Source organism: Nyctibius grandis, chromosome 1, assembly GCF_013368605.1.
Source record: "Nyctibius grandis isolate bNycGra1 chromosome 1, bNycGra1.pri, whole genome shotgun sequence".
NCBI classification, from domain to species: domain Eukaryota; kingdom Metazoa; phylum Chordata; class Aves; order Nyctibiiformes; family Nyctibiidae; genus Nyctibius; species Nyctibius grandis.
In genome coordinates this window covers 133,317,833-133,336,369 of record NC_090658.1, presented here as the reverse complement: position 1 = coordinate 133,336,369, position 18,537 = coordinate 133,317,833, and the positions used below count along the sequence as shown (strand labels likewise).

The window sequence follows — 18,537 nt, the reverse complement described above, 5'->3', positions numbered from 1 at the left end:
CCGCACCGCAATCCCCCCCCCCCCTCGGTCCTGTCCCGACGTGACCCCACGCGCGGTGACACCGGGACGGGGGTCCCTGGCGCGTCCCCACCGCCTCGGAGGGGACCCCCCCGCCCGTGACAAGTGCCACAGCGTATGATTATTGTTGTTGTCACTTTGAGTCACCGCCACCCCCAGCGCTCCTCCTCCTCCTCCTCCTCCTCCTCCTCAGCGCCGGGGATGAAGTTCAGGATTGACTCAGAGGGGGGGGACGGAGCCCGTGAGTCACCCCCTGCGCCCCCCACCCTGACTCACCGCAGGGTGCCACCCCCCGCCATGGCACGGGTGGCAAAGGGGGCAAGTGGGGACAAGGGTGGGTGTCCCCATCGCCCCGGGGGGGGCCGCAACCGCCTCCGATGGTGGCACCGAAACCGCAAAGCGCTGACCTCACCCCCCCTAATTATCACTGACGAGGGGAAGATTGGGCCCACGCTGCCGGGGGGGGGTGGCAGGGACGCGGGCACACGTGGGGTGGCACCTGCCCTCGCCGCAGCCGCCCGGGAACCGCTGCTGGGACCCACGGTTGGGGTCTCGAGGGGGGACGAGGCGGTAGGGTGAGAGGGGTTGGCATGGCCAAACTGGCACCGCACTGCACCCAGGGGTGCCCCGCACCGCCCCGCGCTGCCAAACCCCAGCCCACGCCGCAGCCCCCGGCAGAGCCAGGCCCTGCCAAGCGGTGGCACCGGCCAGGCCCGGGGTCAGAGGTGACGGGGCCGGTGCCGCGCGCGGGGGAGCCCGTCACCGGGACGCGGTGCCGTCCCGCACGCCGGCGGGTTCCCGGGAGCTCGACGCGCTCGTTTCATCGGAGTAACAAACCCGCCAAGGGATGACGTGGTTACGGTGAGCCAGTGCCGCCGCGGGCAGAGCCGTGGGCACCGCGGAGAGGCTCCAGCTGGCGGGGAGCGGGGCCGGGAGCCGCCGCGGGGAGCCGCCGCCATCCCCACCGGCAGCCAGGCCCGGGCTGTGAACCGGGAAGGGCGGTTAACCGCGGGAACGGGCCCAACCAGCGGCGGCACGTTCCGGCACGTGCCGAGCCCCGCGGCGGGGAAGCGGGACGGCGGCTCGGCACGACGCGCCCCGGCTCTGCCCGGTTCGGTGGGTTTGCCCGGCACAAGCCCCACGAGGTGCTGCCCGGTGGCACCGGCTGGCGTTGGGGTGGCACCAACCCCAGAGGCGGCCGCGAGGGCGAGCGGGTCCCCGACGCCGCGGCACCGCGCGCCCAAACACCGGCTCCTCCCGCGGGGGCACGCCTGGCACGCGCGTGTCCCCGGCTCACGCACACGTGTGCCGGTGGGTACCCGGCAAAGCAGGTACCTACCAGCAGCCGCCACCGGCTTCGAGGCACGGATGTCACCCGTGCCCGGTGGTCACGTAGGCAGTGGGGCAACCGGTGCCGCGGCCTCGCCAGCCGGTGGGCGACGGTGTCCCCGGTGTCCCCGAGGGGCGGCGGGTGCCACGTGCCCCGCGCAGGGACTCCCGCGGGGAAGTTTCGAGCTGACTCAGCACCAAAGGCCCGCGGCGGGCGCAGGAGCTGCCGGGAGCCACCGGGAGCCACCACCGGGTGCCACCACCGGGTGCCACCACCGGGTACGACGGCATCACGTCCAGGGGTCTGCCAGGGGGGTGTCCCCGTCGGGGTCCCCTCCTAGGGTGGCGGGTGAGCGGCGGCCGCTGGCACGGGCAGGCCGTGGGGTGCCCGCCCCGGTGCAGCCCCGGACGCGGCTCCCGCGGTGACACCGGCGGCTACGTCACACAAAGGGACGAAAATAAAGAGAAGAGGAACCGAGCGGGGAGGAAAAAAGCTCATTCGCCCGCGGCGGCGGCCCCGGGCCCGGGAGGGGAGAGAAAATAAAACCGGGCGGCGGGGGGAGCCCCGGGAGAGGGGGAACGGGGGGGAGCGGAGGGAGCCCCGGGAGAGGGGGGGGGAGCCCCGGGAGAGGGGAGGGAGCCCCGGGGCCCCGCCGGGCCCTGCCCGCGCCCCCGGGGGTGGTTTTTTATTTTTTGGTGCAAAATAATCCAAGTTTCCACCGGCGACCCCCGGGGCGGCCCCGCCGCTGCTGCGGGCCGGGGCCCGGCGGGCCCGGCGGGGGGGGCTCGGCCTGGGGGGGCTCCGCGCTACCGGGGCCGGGCCGGGGGGCCGGTGACAGCGGCCCGGGGCCCCGCGCTGCCCTTCAGCCGCCCGGCGCGGCGCTCAAGGACACGGCGGCGCCGCGGGGGCCGGGCCGGGCCGGGCCGAGCCGCGCTACCGCCGCCACCCGCCCGCCGAGCGGGGCCGGGCCGGGCGCGGGGGCGGCGGCGGGGCCGGGGGGGCGCGGGCCGGGCCCGGCGGGAGGCGGCACGGCCGCTGCCATGTTTTCCTGCTTGGCGCTGCGCCCCCCCCACCCCGGCCCGGCTCGGCTCGGCCCGGCTCGGCTCGGCCCCGCCGCAGCCCCCCGCCCGCCGCCGCGACACCCCCGGCCCGCGGGGAGGCGGGGGGACACCGGGAACCGGGGTGTCCGCGGAGGGGGGCGCGGGCCGGGCCGGGCCGAACCGAACCGAGCGGAGCCGAACCGAGGCGAACCGAACCGAGCCGAGTCCTGCCGAACCGAGCCGAGCGGTTCCGAACCGAGCCGAGCCGTTCCGAGTCGCGCCGAGCCGAGCCGAGGCGGGGGGTACCGGGTGGAGCGGGAGGGGGGGGGGTGCCCCGTCCCGGGGCTCCGCGGGGGCCACCCGTGTCCGCGCCGCCGCGGGGCCGTTACCTGGGCCGGTGCGGGCCCGGCGCGCCGTGCCGAGCCGTGCCGAGCCGCCGCCGCCGCCGCGCTCCCGGCCAGGCCTCCTCCCGCAGCGCCGCCGCCTCCACTGCAGCACCGGGCCCGCCCGCCGCGCGGTCCTAGCGCCCGCCGGCCCCGCAGCCAGCCGGGCCGCGCCGCGCCGAGCCGGGCCGGGCCGGGACAGGGGGCTCGGGGCTCAGCGGAGCCGGGCCGGGCCGGGCAGTGCTGGCCCTTGCGGAGCCCCGCTGTGCCGTGCCAAGCCATGCCGCGCTGTGCCAAGCCAGGCTGAGCCAAGCCATGCCGTGCCGTGCCGTGCTGTGCCAAGCCAGACCAAGCCTAGTCAAGGGCTGTGCAGTGCCAAGCCAAGCCAGGCTGGACCGGGCCAAGCCAAGCCAGGCTGGGCTGAGCTGAACCAGGCTGGGCCGACGGGGTTGAGCCGGTGCTGGCCACGCAGTGCCAAGCCAGGCCAGACCACAGTGAGCCAACCCGCGCTGGACCAGGCCAAGCCAAAATGAGCTGTGCTGGGCTGTGCTTAACTGGGCTGGGCCAAGCTGGGCTGGGCCAAGGCGAGCCAGGCCCAGCAGTCCCGGGCAGTGCTGGGCCAAAGCGACCCTGAGCCGGGCTGAGCCCAGCACCACTGAACTGTGCTGGGTGGTGTGGGGCAGATCCAAGCAGTGCCGTGCCAAGCCAAGCAGTGCCAGGCCATGCAGTGCTGAGCCAAGCAGTGCCGTGCTCAGCCGAGGACCACCAGGCCGTGCCACACCAAGCTGTGCCATGCAGTGCCAGGCTGTGCAGTGCCAAGCGGGGCCATGCAGCACTGGGCCATGCAGCGTGGCACCGAGCCGTGCCATGCAGGGCTGAGCCATGTCGACCTGTGCCGAGTCAAATTCTGCAGCGTAGCGCCACGCGGTGCAGGTCTGAGCTGTGCTGAGCCGTGCCGAGCCGTGCCGTGTGATGTCTACCTGTGCCGAGCCACGTGCTGCCACGCTGAGCCGTGCCGTGCTGAGCTGTGTCCCGCGGCTGGGAACCACGCAGCGCCGTGCCAAAGCACGCCACGCTGGGCAGTGCTGAGCTGTGCCATGCAGTGCCAAGCTGTGCCATGCAGCACCGAGGTGAGCCGCGCAGTGCCAAGTCACGCACTGCCGTGCCGAGCCGTGCCAGCTGTGTGCCGCAGTGCTGAGCTGAGCCGTGCAGTGCAGAGCCAGGGGGTGCTGAGGCGTGCTGTGCTGTGCCGTGCCGTGCCGAGCCACGCCGTGCCATGCAGTGCTGTGTGTCCTGCAGCGCTCAGCCACGGGGACCACCCCACAGTGACCCACGGCAGTGCCCCATGGTGGGGACCCACCCCAGGTCCTCCTGCCAAGCCCAGTGCCCCCCCCCCCCGGACTGGTCCCACACCGCTCTGCCCAGTCCAGGACACCAGTCCAGGCACACCCGTGCCAGCAGTGTCCCCCCTGGTGCCAGCCCACGGGAGGTACCACTGGGCACCTCTAGGATGTCTCTGGGATCTTCTGCTCCCTGGGCACCCCTGCCCCATGCCCTGGCACCCCACGGCGGCCCCGTGCTGGGGGGCTGGATGGAGACCCCCCCCCATTCCTCTCGCTGCCAGCGGGATGCTGGGGCCAAGCGGGGACCGGAGCACCCTGGGGTGCTGCGGGTGGGGTGACCTTGGGGGACCCACATGCCCCGGGAGGCATCTGGCACTGCCTGGACGAGTGCCCGGGGTGCCAGGCTGGCATCCACAGCCCTCAGCGTGGGCACGGAGGGGCCTGGTAGCACCTGGGCCCTGCCCGTGCTGTGCCGAGCTGTGCTGCAGCTCCGCAAGGAGCCCCCCAGGCAGGGCCCCGGCTCGCCGCGGTGCTGGAAGGCGCCTGGGGCACATGGGGGCACTGTAAAATAAGACATTAATTAATAATAATAATCACTGGGGCCTTTGCTGCGTGTAGGTACGGCTGGGTGTAGGTACGGCTGGGTGTAGGTATGGCTGGGTGCCACCATGGCCAGAGGGACCCCAAGGGACACAGGCGCGGTGCCACCATGGCCAGAGCCGGGGTGCAGCGGGGATGTAGGTGCACTGGTGGCACTGGGAGCACTGGTGGCACTGGGGACACGTGGTGGTGTGGGTGCGGGGAGGACCGGGACCCCCGGGGCAGGCACCTGCGGCCGCACCCTGCGCGTCCCACCCCGGCGCGGTGTTTGCCCACCGATAACCGCGCCGGGCACTGCCCATAAACCGGGGGTGGGATGGGGAGGAGGAGGAGGGCAGGGGACAGACACGGGTGACAGCACTAGCGGGGTGCAGGAACCCATGGGGCCGGAGTGGCCGGTGGGGCCCAGGGGGGCTGTTATAGGGTGTAAACCCCCCTCAGCGGGGTCAGCGGTGACACCGAGAACCCCCCGACCCTGCCAGGTGCCCCCAGTCCTGCCCCAGGTCTCAGGGGGCCAGAGTGGGGCACAGGGGGTCCCTGGGGTCTCCGTGGGGCATGTGGGGTCCCTGGGGTCTCTGTGGGGTGCACAGAGTCACTGGGTTCTCCGTGGGGCATGTGGGGTCCCTGGGGTCTCCATGGGACACAGGGGGTCCCTGGGGTCTCTATGGGGCACAGGGGGTCCCTGAGGTCTCCATGGGGCACAGGAGGTCCCTGGGGTCTCTATGGGGCACAGGGGGTCCCTGGGGTCTCTGTGGGGTGCACAGGGTCCCTGGGGTCTCTATGGGGCACAGGGGGTCCCTGGGGTCTCCGTGGGGCACATGGGGTCCCTGCGGTCTCTGTGGGGTGCACAGGGTCCCTGGGGTCTCTATGGGGCACAGGGGGTCCCTGAGGTCTCCATGGGGCACAGGGGGTCCCTGAGGTCTCTGTGGGGCACAGGGGGTCCCTGGGGTCTCTGTGCGGTGCACAGGGTCCCTGGGGGTCTCTATGGGGCACAGGGCGTTCCTGGGGTCTCCATGGGACACATGGGGTCCCTGGGGTCTCTGTGGGGTGCACAGGGGGTCCCTGAGGTCTCCATGGGACACATGGGGTCCTTGGGGTCTCTGTGGGGTGCACAGGGTCCCTGGGGTCTCTATGGGGCACAGGGGGTCCCTGAGGTCTCCATGGGGCACAGGGGGTCCCTGGGGTCTCTGTGGGGCACAGGGGGTCCCTGGGGTCTCTGTGGGGTGCACAGGGTCCCTGGGGTCTCTATGGGGCACAGGGGGTCCCTGAGGTCTCCACGGGGCACAGGGGGTCCCTGGGGTCTCTGTGGGGTGCATGGGGTCCGGTGTGCTGGTGCCATCTGTGTCCCCCATCCCTGTCCCCCGGGGCACTGCTGATGGGGTCGGGGGGGGCAGCACCCACTGCTCCCTGCCTGGGCACCCTCAGCGGAGGGGTGCGGGCTGGGGGTGCCCCACGGGTGCGGGCTGGGGGTGCCCCATGGGTACGGGGTGTGGGTGCCCCATGGGTACGGGGTGTGGGTGCCCCGCACCTGCTGCCGTGGGGCCGGCGCCGCCTCTTAAAACCCTTTTTTTTTGCTTTTTTGTGCCCTTCGCTGCTTTTCTCACACGGTGAAGGGGCGAGACACCCCTCGGGGACGAGACGAGTTTATTGAATGTTGGTTCCCGTGACAGACCACGGTTCCCGTGACAGCTTTGTCAGAGACACCCCCCACGTCACCGCACTGCCCGGGGACCACAGAATCCCAGACTGGTTTGGGTTGGGAGGGACCTTAAAGCCCATCCAGTTCCAACCCCCTGCCACGGGCAGGGACACCTTCCACCACACCAGGTTGCTCCCAGCCCCATCCAACCTGGCCTTGAACACTGCCAGGGAGGGGGCAGCCACAGCTGCTCTGGGCAACCTGGGCCAGGCTCTCACCACCCTCACAGCCAAGAATTTCTTCCTCAGATCTCATCTCAATCTCCCCTCTTTCAGTTTAAAACCATTCCCCCTCGTCCTGTCACTCCATGCCCTTGTAAAAAGCCCCTCTCCCGCTTTCCTGTAGCCCCTTCAGGCACTGGAAAGTGCTAGAAGGTCTCCCCGGAGCCTTCTCTTCTCCAGGCTGAACAGCCCCAGCTCTCTCAGCCTGTCTCCAGAGCAGAGGGGCTCCAGCTCTCTGAGCATCTCCGTGGCCTCCTCTGGACTCGCTCCAACAGCTCCGTGTCCTTCTTCTGTTGGGGCCCCACAGCTGGACGCAGCACTGCAGGGGGGTCTCCCGAGAGCGGAGCAGAGGGGCAGAATCCCCTCCCTCGCCCTGCTGGCCACGCTGCTGGGGATGCAGCCCAGGACACGGGTGGCTTTCTGGGCTGCCAGCGCACGTTGCCGGCTCATGGTGAGCTTCTCGTCACCCATCACCCCCAAGTCCTTCTCCTCAGGGCTGCTCTCAATCCATTCTCCGCCCAGCCTGTGTTTGTGCTTGGGATTGTCCCAACCCACGGGCAGGACCTTGCCCTTGGCCTTGTTGAACTTCATGTGCAAAGTCACCCAAGGCAAACCCCAGTGCTCCAGAGGATCGGGGGGGGCACAGGTTCCTCCTGCTCCAGTGGCGTTTGCTGGGTGAACACCATCCTCCTGGCAGCACTGACCTGCAGCCCCAGCCTTGCGACAACAAGGCTTATTACAAGGGCCTGGAGTGACAGGACGAGGGGGAACGGTTTTAAACTGAAAGAGGGGAGATTGAGATGAGATGTGAGGAAGAAATTCTTTGCTGTGAGGGTGGTGAGACCCTGGCCCAGGTTGCCCAGAGCAGCTGTGGCTGCCCCCTCCCTGGCAGTGTTCAAGGCCAGGTTGGATGGGGCTGGGAGCAACCTGGTCTGGTGGAAGGTGTCCCTGCCCGTGGCAGGGGGTTGGAACTGGATGGGCTTTAAGGTCCCTCCCAACCCAAACCAGTCTGTGATTCCATGAAATTCAGCCCACAGCGCGTGGAGCCCACCAGGACCCTTCCCCGTCCCCGCCAGCGCCGTGCTCGCAGGGCACAGCCAACGCGCCGCCCCAGGTTATCACCACTCGCCTTCCCTCCCTGACAGCTCGCTCACAATATTTACATCCCGCTAAACCTGCGGCCACCGTGGCTGTTTATCTTCCCTCTCCCCCAGGCTCCCGACGAGCGTGTTCTGCCGCGCGCCGGGGCCGCGCGTCGGCTCAGGCGGGAGGAGGAGCCCAGGGCTGCTTTCGGGGTGTATCGCTCCTTTGCATTCATCACCCTTGATAAATATTTATAGATGCAGCAGGGCACTCGGCTCCTTCCACTAAAAATAACATTCCTGAGCACCGAGGAGAAAAAAAAGTCACCAGTGATTGGGGCTGATTGCCAGGAGAAGGTTGCTGGGAGAAAGGCCCGGCAGGGAGCGGGGAGCTGCCAGCCTCCAACTCCACCACCTCATTGTTCCTCCTCGTCTTAAACCAAACTGACCTCAGCGCCTGAAGAGGGATGCGGAGATCACAGGATCAGTGAGGTTGGCAGAGCCCTCTGGGATCATCGAGTCCAACCATTGCCCTGACACCACCATGGCAACTAGACCAGGGCACTAAGTGCCATGGCCAGGCTTTCCTTAAACCCCTCCAGAGATGGTGACTCCACCACCTCCCTGGGCAGCCCCTTCCAATGGCTAATGACCCTTGCTCAGAAGAAATGCTTCCTCATGTCCAACCTGACCCTCCCCTGGCCAAGCTTGAGGCTGTGTCCTCTTGTCCTATCGCTGGTTGCCCGGGAGAAGAGGCCGACTCCCACTGCGCTACAACCTCCCTTCAGGTAGTTGTAGACTGCACTAAGGTCACCTCTGAGCCTCCTCTTCTCCAGGCTAAACACCCCCAGCTCCCTCAGCCATTCCTCGCAGGTCAGACCCTCCAGACCCTTCCCCACCTTGGTCGCCCTCCTCTGCACTCGTTCCAACACCTCAACATCTCTCTTGAAGTGCGGGGCCCACAACTGGACACAGGATTCAAGGTGCGGCCTCACCAGTGCCCAGTACAGAGGGACGATCCCTTCCCCAGACCGGCTGGCTACACTATTCCTCATAGAGGCCAGGATGCCATTGGCCTTCTTGGCCACCTGGGCACACTGCTGGCTCACGTTCAGCCGGCTGTCGATCAGCACCCCCAGGGCTCTTTCTCACCACTCTCCCCCAGCCTGTAGCGCTGCAGGGGGTTGGTGTGGCCCAAGTGTCAGACCCGGCCCTCGTTCTTATTGAACCTCACGCCGTCGGTCTCGGCCCATCGATCCAACCTGTCCAGATCCCTCTGCAGACCCTTCCTACCCTCCAGCAGATCGACACTCCCACCCAGCTTGGTGTCATCTGCACATTCACTGAGGGTGCACTCGATCCCTACGTCTCGATCATCTATAAAGATATTGAACAGCACCGGCCCCAGCACTGAGCCCTGGGGAACACCGCTAGTGACCGGCCGCCAGTTGGACTTTGCCCCATTCAGCACCACTCTCTGGGCTCGGCCATCCAGCCAGTTTTTAACCCATTTAAGAGTCCACCCAGCCAAGCCCCGGGCAGCCAGTTTGTCCAGGAGGATGCTGTGGGAGACAGTGTCAAATGCCTTACTGAAGTCTAGATAGACACATCCACAGCCCTGCCCTCATCTACTGAGCGGGTCACTTGGTCATAGAAGGAGACCAGGTTGGTCAAGCAGGACCTGCCCTTCATGAATCCATGTTGGCTGGCCCCAATGTCCCGAGTGTCCTGCATGTGCCATGTAATGGCACTCAGGATGAGCTGTTCCATCACCTTGGATGACTTTTTACCAGTGTGGAGAACAGCAGGGCCAGGGTGGCTGGGAGGCTGGTGGCCATCACGGCCACCCCTCGGGTTGTGCATCCCCCCAGCCGGGACGTGCCCGGCCATTTGCTCCCGCGGTGACACAGAATCAATGAGGTTGGCAGAGCCCTCTGGGATCATCGAGTCCAACCATTGCCCTGACACCACCATGGCAACTAGACCAGGGCACTAAGGGCCATGGCCAGGCTTTTCTTAAAGCCCTCCAGAGATGGTGACACGTGGCATCACATGTGATGGCAACCAGACACGGGCAGACAGCGGTGCTTGGAGAAGGTGGGTTTTTGAAGGCAGACCCCCCTTTGTGTCACGCCCCAGGAGGCTCTGCCCCCATTTTTTCATGCATACCGAGGGGAGGAGGCCAGAGGGGTACCGGCGTGTGACACGATGGTGACAGCGTTTGGGAGGAGATCAAAAAAGATCAGCACACTCAGCAGGAGCAGGAGCTTGACTTTTGTGGTGGTTTTTTTTTTTTTTAAACCTCCCATAAATTGCTGAGTTTGATGAGGCATCGTCTGATCATCGTTAGTGAACACGGAGGAAGAGAGTACATGCAATGACCTACGAGGTGAGCGGCCACGGGAGAGCCCTCGGGGGGGGTTGGGGAGAGCCCTCGGGGGGGGTTTGGGGAGAGCCCTCGGGGTGGGTTGGGGAGAGCCCTCAGGGGGGGTTTGGGGAGAGCCCTCGGGGGGGTTGGAGAAGCCGCTTTCGTCAGCAGGTGGTTGAGGTCGGTCACGGTCGCACGATGGTGGATGTGTCAGCTGGGACGTGCCTCTTCCCACGGACAGGAGACGTCTCTCGGTCGTGAGCGCAACCCTCCGTGCCTGCGTCGTGGGAAACACAACGTGCCGTCAGCATCGCCGTGAGCAGAGCTCCAGCCCGAGCCCACGTGGGTCTGGAGACCAGCTCCTGCACGGTTGTGGGGCAGGAGCCAAGCTGGGACCTCCTGAACCTTCTGGCTGACCCCAGAGCTCCTCACCTTGGGACACAGAGAACCCGGGAAAAGGGGAAAGCCGAGATCCTGAGTCATAAAATCATAGAACCATGGAATTGTTTGGGTTGGGAAGGACCTTTAAGATCATCAAGTCCAACCACTAACCCAGCACTGCCAAGGCCACCTCTAACCCATGTCCCTCAGCACCACATCTACACGGCTTTTAAATCCCCCCAGGGATGGGGACTCCACCACTGCCCTGGGCAGCCTGTGCCAGCGCTTGACAACCCTTTCCATGAAGAAATTGTCCCTGATCTCCAATCTAAACCTCCCCTGGGGCAACTTGAGGCCGGTTCCTCTCGTCCCATCACTTGTTACCTGGGAGAAGAGACCGACCCCCCCTCGCTACACCCTCCTTGCAGGCAGTTGTAGAGAGCGAGAAGGTCTCCCCTGAGCCACCTTTTCAACGCCACCAGGACAGCAGGGACACGGTGCTGCGGTGGGTCCCAAGGCCCCTGAGCTCACACACCTGACTTTGCCAGGGTGAGGTTGGTGCTGGGCCACGAACAGCCATGATGTGTTATCAGCATGGCCCTGCTGATGCCACCCATCCCAGCCCCCTCCATCACTGGTGGGGAACCAGAGCTGGAGGGTGGCCAGAGCCACTGGTCCAGCTCGGCCTGACCCTGCCACCAGGGAGGTTCAGGAGGACGCCTTCTCAGCAAGGGTCATTAGCCATTGGAAGGGGCTGCCCAGGGAGGTGGTGGAGTCCCCATCTCTGGAGGGGTTGAAGAAAAGCCTGGCCATGGCACTTAGTGCCCTGGTCTAGTTGCCATGGTGGTGTCAGGGCAATGGTTGGACTCGATGAGCCCAGAGGGCTCTGCCAACCTCATTGATTCTGTGATTCTGTGACCTATCCCAGGTCCCAGCACCAAACGGGAATGCGAGGAATCATGGAATCAGAGAATCAGAGAGTGGTTTGGGTTGGAAGGGACCTTAAAGACCATCTAGTTCCAACCCCCTGCCACGGGCAGGGACACCTTCCACTGGAAACTTGGAACTAGGAACTTGAAGAAGAACCAACCATGGTTTGAAGGATTTTCTTCTTTCACTGCCATGTCTTTTTTCATTCTTTCTGGAGGAGAAAGAAACCTGAAGGTAGTTTCTCTCTCTTATATTTTCAGTTGTCTCATCAGGGCCAGCCCTTGGTGTTGTCAGAGGCACTGCTGGGCTGCTCAGGGAACCAGGAGCTTCTCACCCCCCCATCGGTGGCTAAGGGGTGCCTGGGGTCAAAGCCACCCTTTTCTCCAAAGCCATTAACGGGACGTTAAGAAAAGCCCCAGGCAGCCAGCACAAACAGCTCTCCGTGCTGCCTTCCCCTCCCATGGTTTAATTTCACTCCTTCTTGAGTTACCAGATTGTTTCCCAGATGAGGCAGGACTTGAATTTCTAATGTAAAAACGACCAGAAAAACTCTCAAGCCGCTCTCGGGTTATCTCTGTCCAGCACTAAAACGGCAGGGGGGGCAGAAAGGGAAAAAACACCTTTTTTTTCTCCTTTTAGAGGACGATGGGGTGGTTTTATCACGCAAAATTGTGTTTCAGATCCGTCACAACTAATTCCGGGCTGGGTCCAACCTGGGACGGGAACGATAAAGGACTTTCTGCTGTCTGGTTTCTCAACGGACCAACCTACAAGGGACAAGGTCCTCGAAAGGGGGTTAAATTCTGCCCGTGTCCATGGTTTTCTGCCAGGAGAAGCCTCCTCCTTCCCCTGCAAACACCCAGCCAGCGCACGGGAGCGTGGAAACCCAACCCGGTGCCCTCCTAGGAGCCTTTCGGGTGGGTGAAGATACGGATCTCGTTCAGGTCCTGCAGAGGCATTGTCACCCTCGGGCTCAGGGCTTCTCCCTTGACACCGTCTCCTGCTCTCCAGCCGCCTGTTTGTCCATCCATCTGTTGTGCCTTATTATAACTCACGGCACGGGCTCTTTCAGGGGAGAGATCGTGTTTTTAGTGCAGTGCCCACCACAATAGGGTCCTGTTTCCTGGCTGAGGCCGCTCAGTATAGGAGGGGCTCTTCAGCCTGGAGAAGAGAAGGCTCCGGGGAGACCTTCTAGCACCTTCCAGTGCCTGAAGGGGCTACAGGAAAGCTGGAGAGGGGCTTTTGACAAGGGCATGGAGTGACAGGACGAGGGGGAACGACTTTAAACTGCAAGAGGGGAGATTGAGATGAGATCTGAGGAAGAAATTCTTTGCTGTGAGGGTGGTGAGACCCTGGCCCAGGTTGCCCAGAGCAGCTGTGGCTGCCCCCTCCCTGGCAGTGTTCAAGGGCAGGTTGGATGGGGCTGGGAGCAACCTGGTCTGGTGGAAGGTGTCCCTGCCCGTGGCAAGGGGTTGGGACTGGATGGGCTTTAAGGTCCCTCCCAACCCAAACCAGTCTGGGATTCTATGAAAACAGGAGATGATTCTCTTCTCACTGAAGTTAATGATGTCAGGACGAGAGGAAACGGCCTCAAGTTGCCCCAGGGGAGGTTTAGATTGGAGATCAGGGACAATTTCTTCATGGAAAGGGCTGTCAAGCACTGGCACAGGCTGCCCAGGGCAGTGGTGGAGTCCCCATCCCTGGGGGGATTTAAAAGCCGTGTAGATGTGGTGCTGAGGGCCATGGGTTAGTGGTGGCCTTGGCAGTGCTGGGGTAACGGTTGGACTCGATGATCTTAAGAGCCTTTTCCAACCAAAACCATTCCATGATTCTATGCTTTCCCATCATCTGTGGCAGGAGCAGAACTGGGTCTTAACAACAAAAACTCCAACATGCTGTTGAAGGGCTGTGGAGCGACGGGCAGGCGGGGAACCTTCCTCGCCTTGCACCAAAACAGGAGACAAAGGAGAAGGGCAGGAGGTGACCAGGGACTTGGCCCTGTGCGTTGCAACGGTGCTGCTGGAGACGGGGAGAGAAAACACATCCACCCTTACCTGAATCACTGTGCAGCCTGTGGTGGTCCATCTAACCTGCAACACAGGGAAAAGGCTCGGTGAGAAAGGAGGTAATTTTATTGCCCATAGAGCTCTGCCCTCCCCACCTCTCCCTGCTCTAACGGGTCCTCTTCTTAGGACCACAAACAGCCTCATGTGGGGTAAGTGGCAAGTCCTCTGAGATCCACGGCAGGTAGAAGAGTGCTCCTGATCTTGGCGAACCCCAGAATCATCATAGAATTGTTAAGGTTGGAAAAGACCTAGAAGATCACCAAGTCCAACCATTGACCCAATGCCACCATGTCCTGAAGGCCCACAAATCCTAGAAGGTCCAGAAATCCCACATCACCCAGTCCAACCCCCACCTTGAAGCAGGGTTGGCCACCGCAGGCTGCCCCAGACGTTGTCCCATCAGGTTTTGAGTGTCTCCACGGGTGGAGGCCCCCTCCCAGCCTCTCTGGGCAACCCAGGCCAGGGTTTGACCAGCCTCATGGTAGAGAAGTGGTTTTTATGTTCAACCAGAACTTCCTCTATTCCGACGTGCCCCCGCTGGCTCGTCCTGTCACCGGGCACCACCGAGGAGACTCTGGCTCAGTTTTCTTTAGTCTTTTCCATCAGTTATTTACACACATTGATCTGATCCCAGCTCCCTCAGCCTCTCCTCATGTGACAGATGCTTCCATGCCCTGATCATTGCCATGGCCCTTTCTTGGACTCTCTCGGGTCTGTCCATGTCTCTCGTACTGGCCAGCCCAGCACTGGACCCAGCACTCCAGGGGTGGCCTCACCAGGGTTGGCAATGCTTTGCCAGCCCAGGAAACCATTCACCTTCGTTGCACAAGGGCACGTTGCTGCCTCACAGTCAACTCGGTGTCCACCAGGACCCCCAGGTTCTTCCCTGCGAAGCTGCGTGCAGGTGGCCTCCAGCCTGTCCTGGTGCCTGGGGTTGTTCCCAGAAGAGAAGGCTCCGGGGAGACCTTCTAGCACCTTCCAGTGCCTGAAGGGGCTACAGGAAAGCTGGAGAGGGGCTTTTGACAAGGGCATGGAGTGACAGGACGAGGGGGAACGGTTTTAAACTGACAGAGGGGAGATTGAGATGAGATGTGAGGAAGAAATTCTTTGCTGTGAGGGTGGTGAGAGCCTGGCCCAGGTTGCCCAGAGCAGCTGTGGCTGCCCCCTCCCTGGCAGTGTTCAAGGCCAGGTTGGATGAGGCTTGGAGCAACCTGGTCTGGTGGAAGGTGTCCCTGCCCATGGCAGGGGGTTGGGACTGGATGGGCTTTAAGGTCCCTTCCAACCCAAACCAGTCTGTGATTCTGTGACTTTGTGCTTCTCCTTATTGATCTGCGTGAGGTTCCTGCCGGCCCATTTCTCCAGCCTGTTGAGGTCCCTCTGGATGGCAGCAGGACCACAGCAAACAGTGGGACAGCCCTAGCCGAGCAGGGGGCTGACCTTGGATGATGTCTGGACACGTACAACATATGGGTACGTAACGCCAGGTTTCAAGAAGGGGTAACACCAAGAGAGCACCGAGGCCAGCTGAACCGCCGTGGGGTGATGTCTAACACGACTGGGTGGACGTGGCTTTGCCAGCTCCCGACTGCGCTCTTCTGTGCCTGCAAACCTTGTAGACATCTCCGGAGATGCTGCTTGATTTGTAATCCCAACCACAAAAGACGCAGCCAACTTGGAGCCTTCCCGAATGATTTCATCCTGCTAAAGCCTCACCACGCCACTGCTACATCCCTGGAGGGATTTAAAAGCCGTGTAGATGTGGTGCTGAGGGACATGGGTTAGTGGTGGCCTTGGCAGTGCTGGGGTAACGGTTGGACTCGATGAGCTTAGAGGTCCTTCCCAACCAAAACCACTCCATGATTCTGTGATCAGGGGTACAAACATAAGCCTCGCAGAGGGGAAGCGAGCTCTGAGGCTGATTAATTGGCACACAAATATGAAACAACTTTGTGAAGAAACTTGTGAGGAAGCCCAAGGGCGGTGCTGTCCCTGGGAACCACAGCGCAGCGGAGCCCCATGAGGAGGCATCTCCCTTGTCTACACCACTGCAGAAGTTGGGGAACACACGAACTATGAGTGATTTTTCTTCTTGTTCATTCAGGACCACAGAATCAATGAGGCTGGAAGAGCCCTCTGGGCTCATCGAGTCCAACCACTGCCCTGACACCACCATGGCAACTAGACCAGGGCACTAAGTGCCATGGCCAGGCTTTTCTTAAACCCCTCCAGAGATGGGGACTCCACCACCTCCCTGGGCAGCCCCTTCCAATGCCTAATGACCCTTGCTGAGAAGAAATGCTTCCTCATGTCCAACCTGAACCTCCCCTGGCCAAGCTTGAGGCTGTGTCCTCTTGTCCTAGCGCTGGTTGCCTGGGAGAAGAGGCCGACTGACGCTGCAGCTTTGCTGAGGTGGGGATGCTTTCGTGACGCCCATCCTCACCGTAGCCCACACAAAACCCAGCGCCTGACTCCCCGTGGCCGTGGTGGCTGGAGGACCTCCCGTAGCGCACACGCTCTGCAGGACGGCCGTTTATATCGATTGCTCCTTGAATTTTCTGCCAGATTTTTCCCTGTCTGACTCTGTGACATTAAGCAATCCCTCACTCTCTGGCAGAGATAATATTTACATTCCACACGAAGGCTTTTGGACCAAGTTCTGCTTTTGGTTACACATCTCCCTCACCCCCCCCGACTCCAATGCTGCCGCGATGAGTAACAGAGCTGAGTTTGTCCTACTACATCTCTGCTACCATACGTCATATTTCAACTGCCCAAAATCCCCCTTTCCCTTTTCCCATGCGAGATACAACGCACATTTGGAAAAAAGCAGGAGGGTCATCTGCTGAGCATCTCAAGTATTTAACTGACGAGGAATGTTCTAGCCCTGGGATTCAGAGCCAGGGCGATTCCGCTTCGAAAAACTCCCGTTTTAGCTAAAATCAAACTCACAGCACTTCTTCCTACAAGCTTAGAATGTCTGACAGCGATGTGCTTCTTCATACGAACTTATGATGTCTAATAGTGATGGACAAACCATCGGGAAGCGGAGCATTTCCGAACACCTGAAGGCTCTGCAGAACTCCCTGGGCAGGAAAATTTAGGAAAACTCAGGAAAAACTCAGGAAAACTCAGGAAAAACTCAGGAAAAACTCGGGAAAAACTCGGGAAAAACTCGGGAAAAACTCGGGAAAGCTTGGGAAAGCTTGGGAAAGCTCGGGAAAATTCAGAAAAACTCAGTAAAAACTCAGTTAAAACTCAGTAAAAACTCAGGAAAACTCAGGAAAACTCGGGAAAACTCGGGAAAACTCAGGAAAAACTCAGGAAAGCTTGGGAAAGCTCGGGAAAGCTCGGGAAAATTCAGAAAAACTCAGGAAAAACTCGGGAAAAACTTGGGAAAGCTCGGGAAAATTCAGAAAAACTCAGTTAAAACTCAGTTAAAACTCAGTTAAAACTCAGGGAAACTCAGGGAAATGCAGAAAAACTCAGGAAAACTCAGGGAAATGCAGGAAAACTCAGGAAAACTCAGGAAAAACTCGGGAAAAACTCGGGAAAGCTCGGGAAAATTCAGAAAAACTCAGTAAAAACTCAGGAAAACTCAGGAAAACTCAGGGAAATGCAGAAAAACTCAGGGAAACTCAGGGAAACTCAGGGAAATGCAGGAAAACTCAGGAAAACTCAGGAAAACTCAGGAAAACTCAGGAAAAGGAGCTCTTTCGGTGAGAACCACAAGCCCCGCCACTGCAGCTCAGCCAGAAGTGAAACACACGTACAACAACAAAAAAAAAGGATAAAAAGTTCCAGTTGTTGATGCTGAAATTGGGTTTGGCTCAAGCGAGGCAGGAACGCTCGGGCTGATTCCAACCTGTTCCAGTCTGTTTCTCGTGCTTCGGTTTAAAGCGTAGGAAGCAAAAGCCAAGAGACCCCCCGAGGTCCCACGGAGGGTCCGGGAGGTGCTTTTCTGTTCGCCGTGAGGCCCAGATCTCCTGCAGACCCCCCAACCCCGCCGTGCGCCGCGCGGTGGTGGGCAGATCGGGGGCTGCGTCCCACGCCTGCGGTGATCGCTTCCAGCCCCGGGAGTAGCTCTGCCTGCGCGTGTCACGGGTTCACCCGCGCCGAAGGAGGACGTGGTCTGGGGACGATCAGCATCTGGGCCAGCAATCCCGGGATAGCAGAGATGAAAGAGACCTCCTACGAAACCCTTGATTACCCTCGGTGGAGTCATTCCAAAGCCAAGGTCACCGGAGGCAGTGGGTCAGCAGATGACGGTCCCACCGCTCAGGAGCTTCACTGGTCGCCAGCCCACGCTTGGGTTTCTCCTGGTATATTCATCTGAACCGGATTTCTTGCAGCGCTCAAGCAACTCCCTCCTCTCCTACACGTTTCAAAGATCTGTGTGTGGCCTTTGCTGGAAGAAAAACATCCTTGGAAGCTGAACACACACGCTGAAGAAACCCTGGCCGTGATGTCACCTCAAGCCACAGCAGATGCTGGAGAGAGCGACCTGGCAGCCCTCTCCTGCGGCCCCGAACGGAGACGGCGAAGTCATCTCCTGGAGGAGCACGTCAGAAAATGCTCCGCAGCTCAGACACCACGGTTTGTCCCCTTACCTCGCTCCTTTCCGTTCTGCATTTTTTCTGTTTCTTCTTCATCTTCTTCCTCTGCTTCAAAAAAGAAAAAGAAAATAAGCCCACGTGAGACAAGGAGGTGAGAGCACAGCTACGTGGGGAGCTTTCCTGCAGCCTGTCTGGCCTGCTTCCAGGGGATAAAATTTATAGAATCAAGTTTCTGTTAGATTTTTGTTTCAGCCATGGTCATCAGGGCCATCAGCAGCTAAACCCAGGGCAGCTGCGCCAGGCTGGCCCACAGGTGGGTTCTGTATCACTGACATCAAGCTCACTATAAAAGGAGGGCTTGGTGGAGTGGCTCTTTTTGCTCTCCTCTCTTCTGGCCTCCTTTTTCCTCCTTCTCCATGACCAGGGTTCCTGGAACAACCCGCTGCAACTCTGAGGCTAAGTATAACTTTGTGTGTTTTGTGTTATTGTTGATATTGGTTTCTTTATTTGATTAAATCTGTTT

General features: G+C 61.5%; 2 protein-coding genes across 14 annotated transcripts in view; both read right to left on the bottom strand.

The window, feature by feature from the left end:
- DNMT3A (DNA methyltransferase 3 alpha) overlaps positions 1–2,843 on the bottom strand; it is a 35,215-nt gene extending 32,372 nt beyond the window's left edge. For all 3 annotated transcript variants that reach the window (XM_068400827.1, XM_068400998.1, XM_068400910.1), the window contains exon 1: positions 2,778–2,843. The gene's annotated coding sequence lies outside the window, so the exon portion shown is untranslated. The remainder of the gene's footprint in view (positions 1–2,777) is intronic.
- A 6,968-nt stretch (positions 2,844–9,811) lies between these two features.
- Positions 9,812–18,537, bottom strand: part of DTNB (dystrobrevin beta) — a 648,286-nt gene continuing 639,560 nt past the window's right edge. For 5 of the 11 annotated variants that reach the window (XM_068406925.1, XM_068407004.1, XM_068407407.1 and 2 more), the window contains 3 exons: positions 18,069–18,122; positions 13,450–13,485; positions 9,814–10,361 (listed from right to left, as the gene is read on the bottom strand). In XM_068406925.1, the coding sequence (XP_068263026.1) occupies positions 13,481–13,485; positions 18,069–18,122 (59 nt within the window). In that variant the 3' untranslated portion in view covers positions 9,814–10,361; positions 13,450–13,480. Of the gene's footprint in view, positions 10,362–13,449; positions 13,486–18,068; positions 18,123–18,537 lie in introns of all 11 variants that reach the window. The other 6 variants (XM_068406681.1, XM_068406848.1, XM_068407483.1 and 3 more) reach the window with 4 other exon arrangements.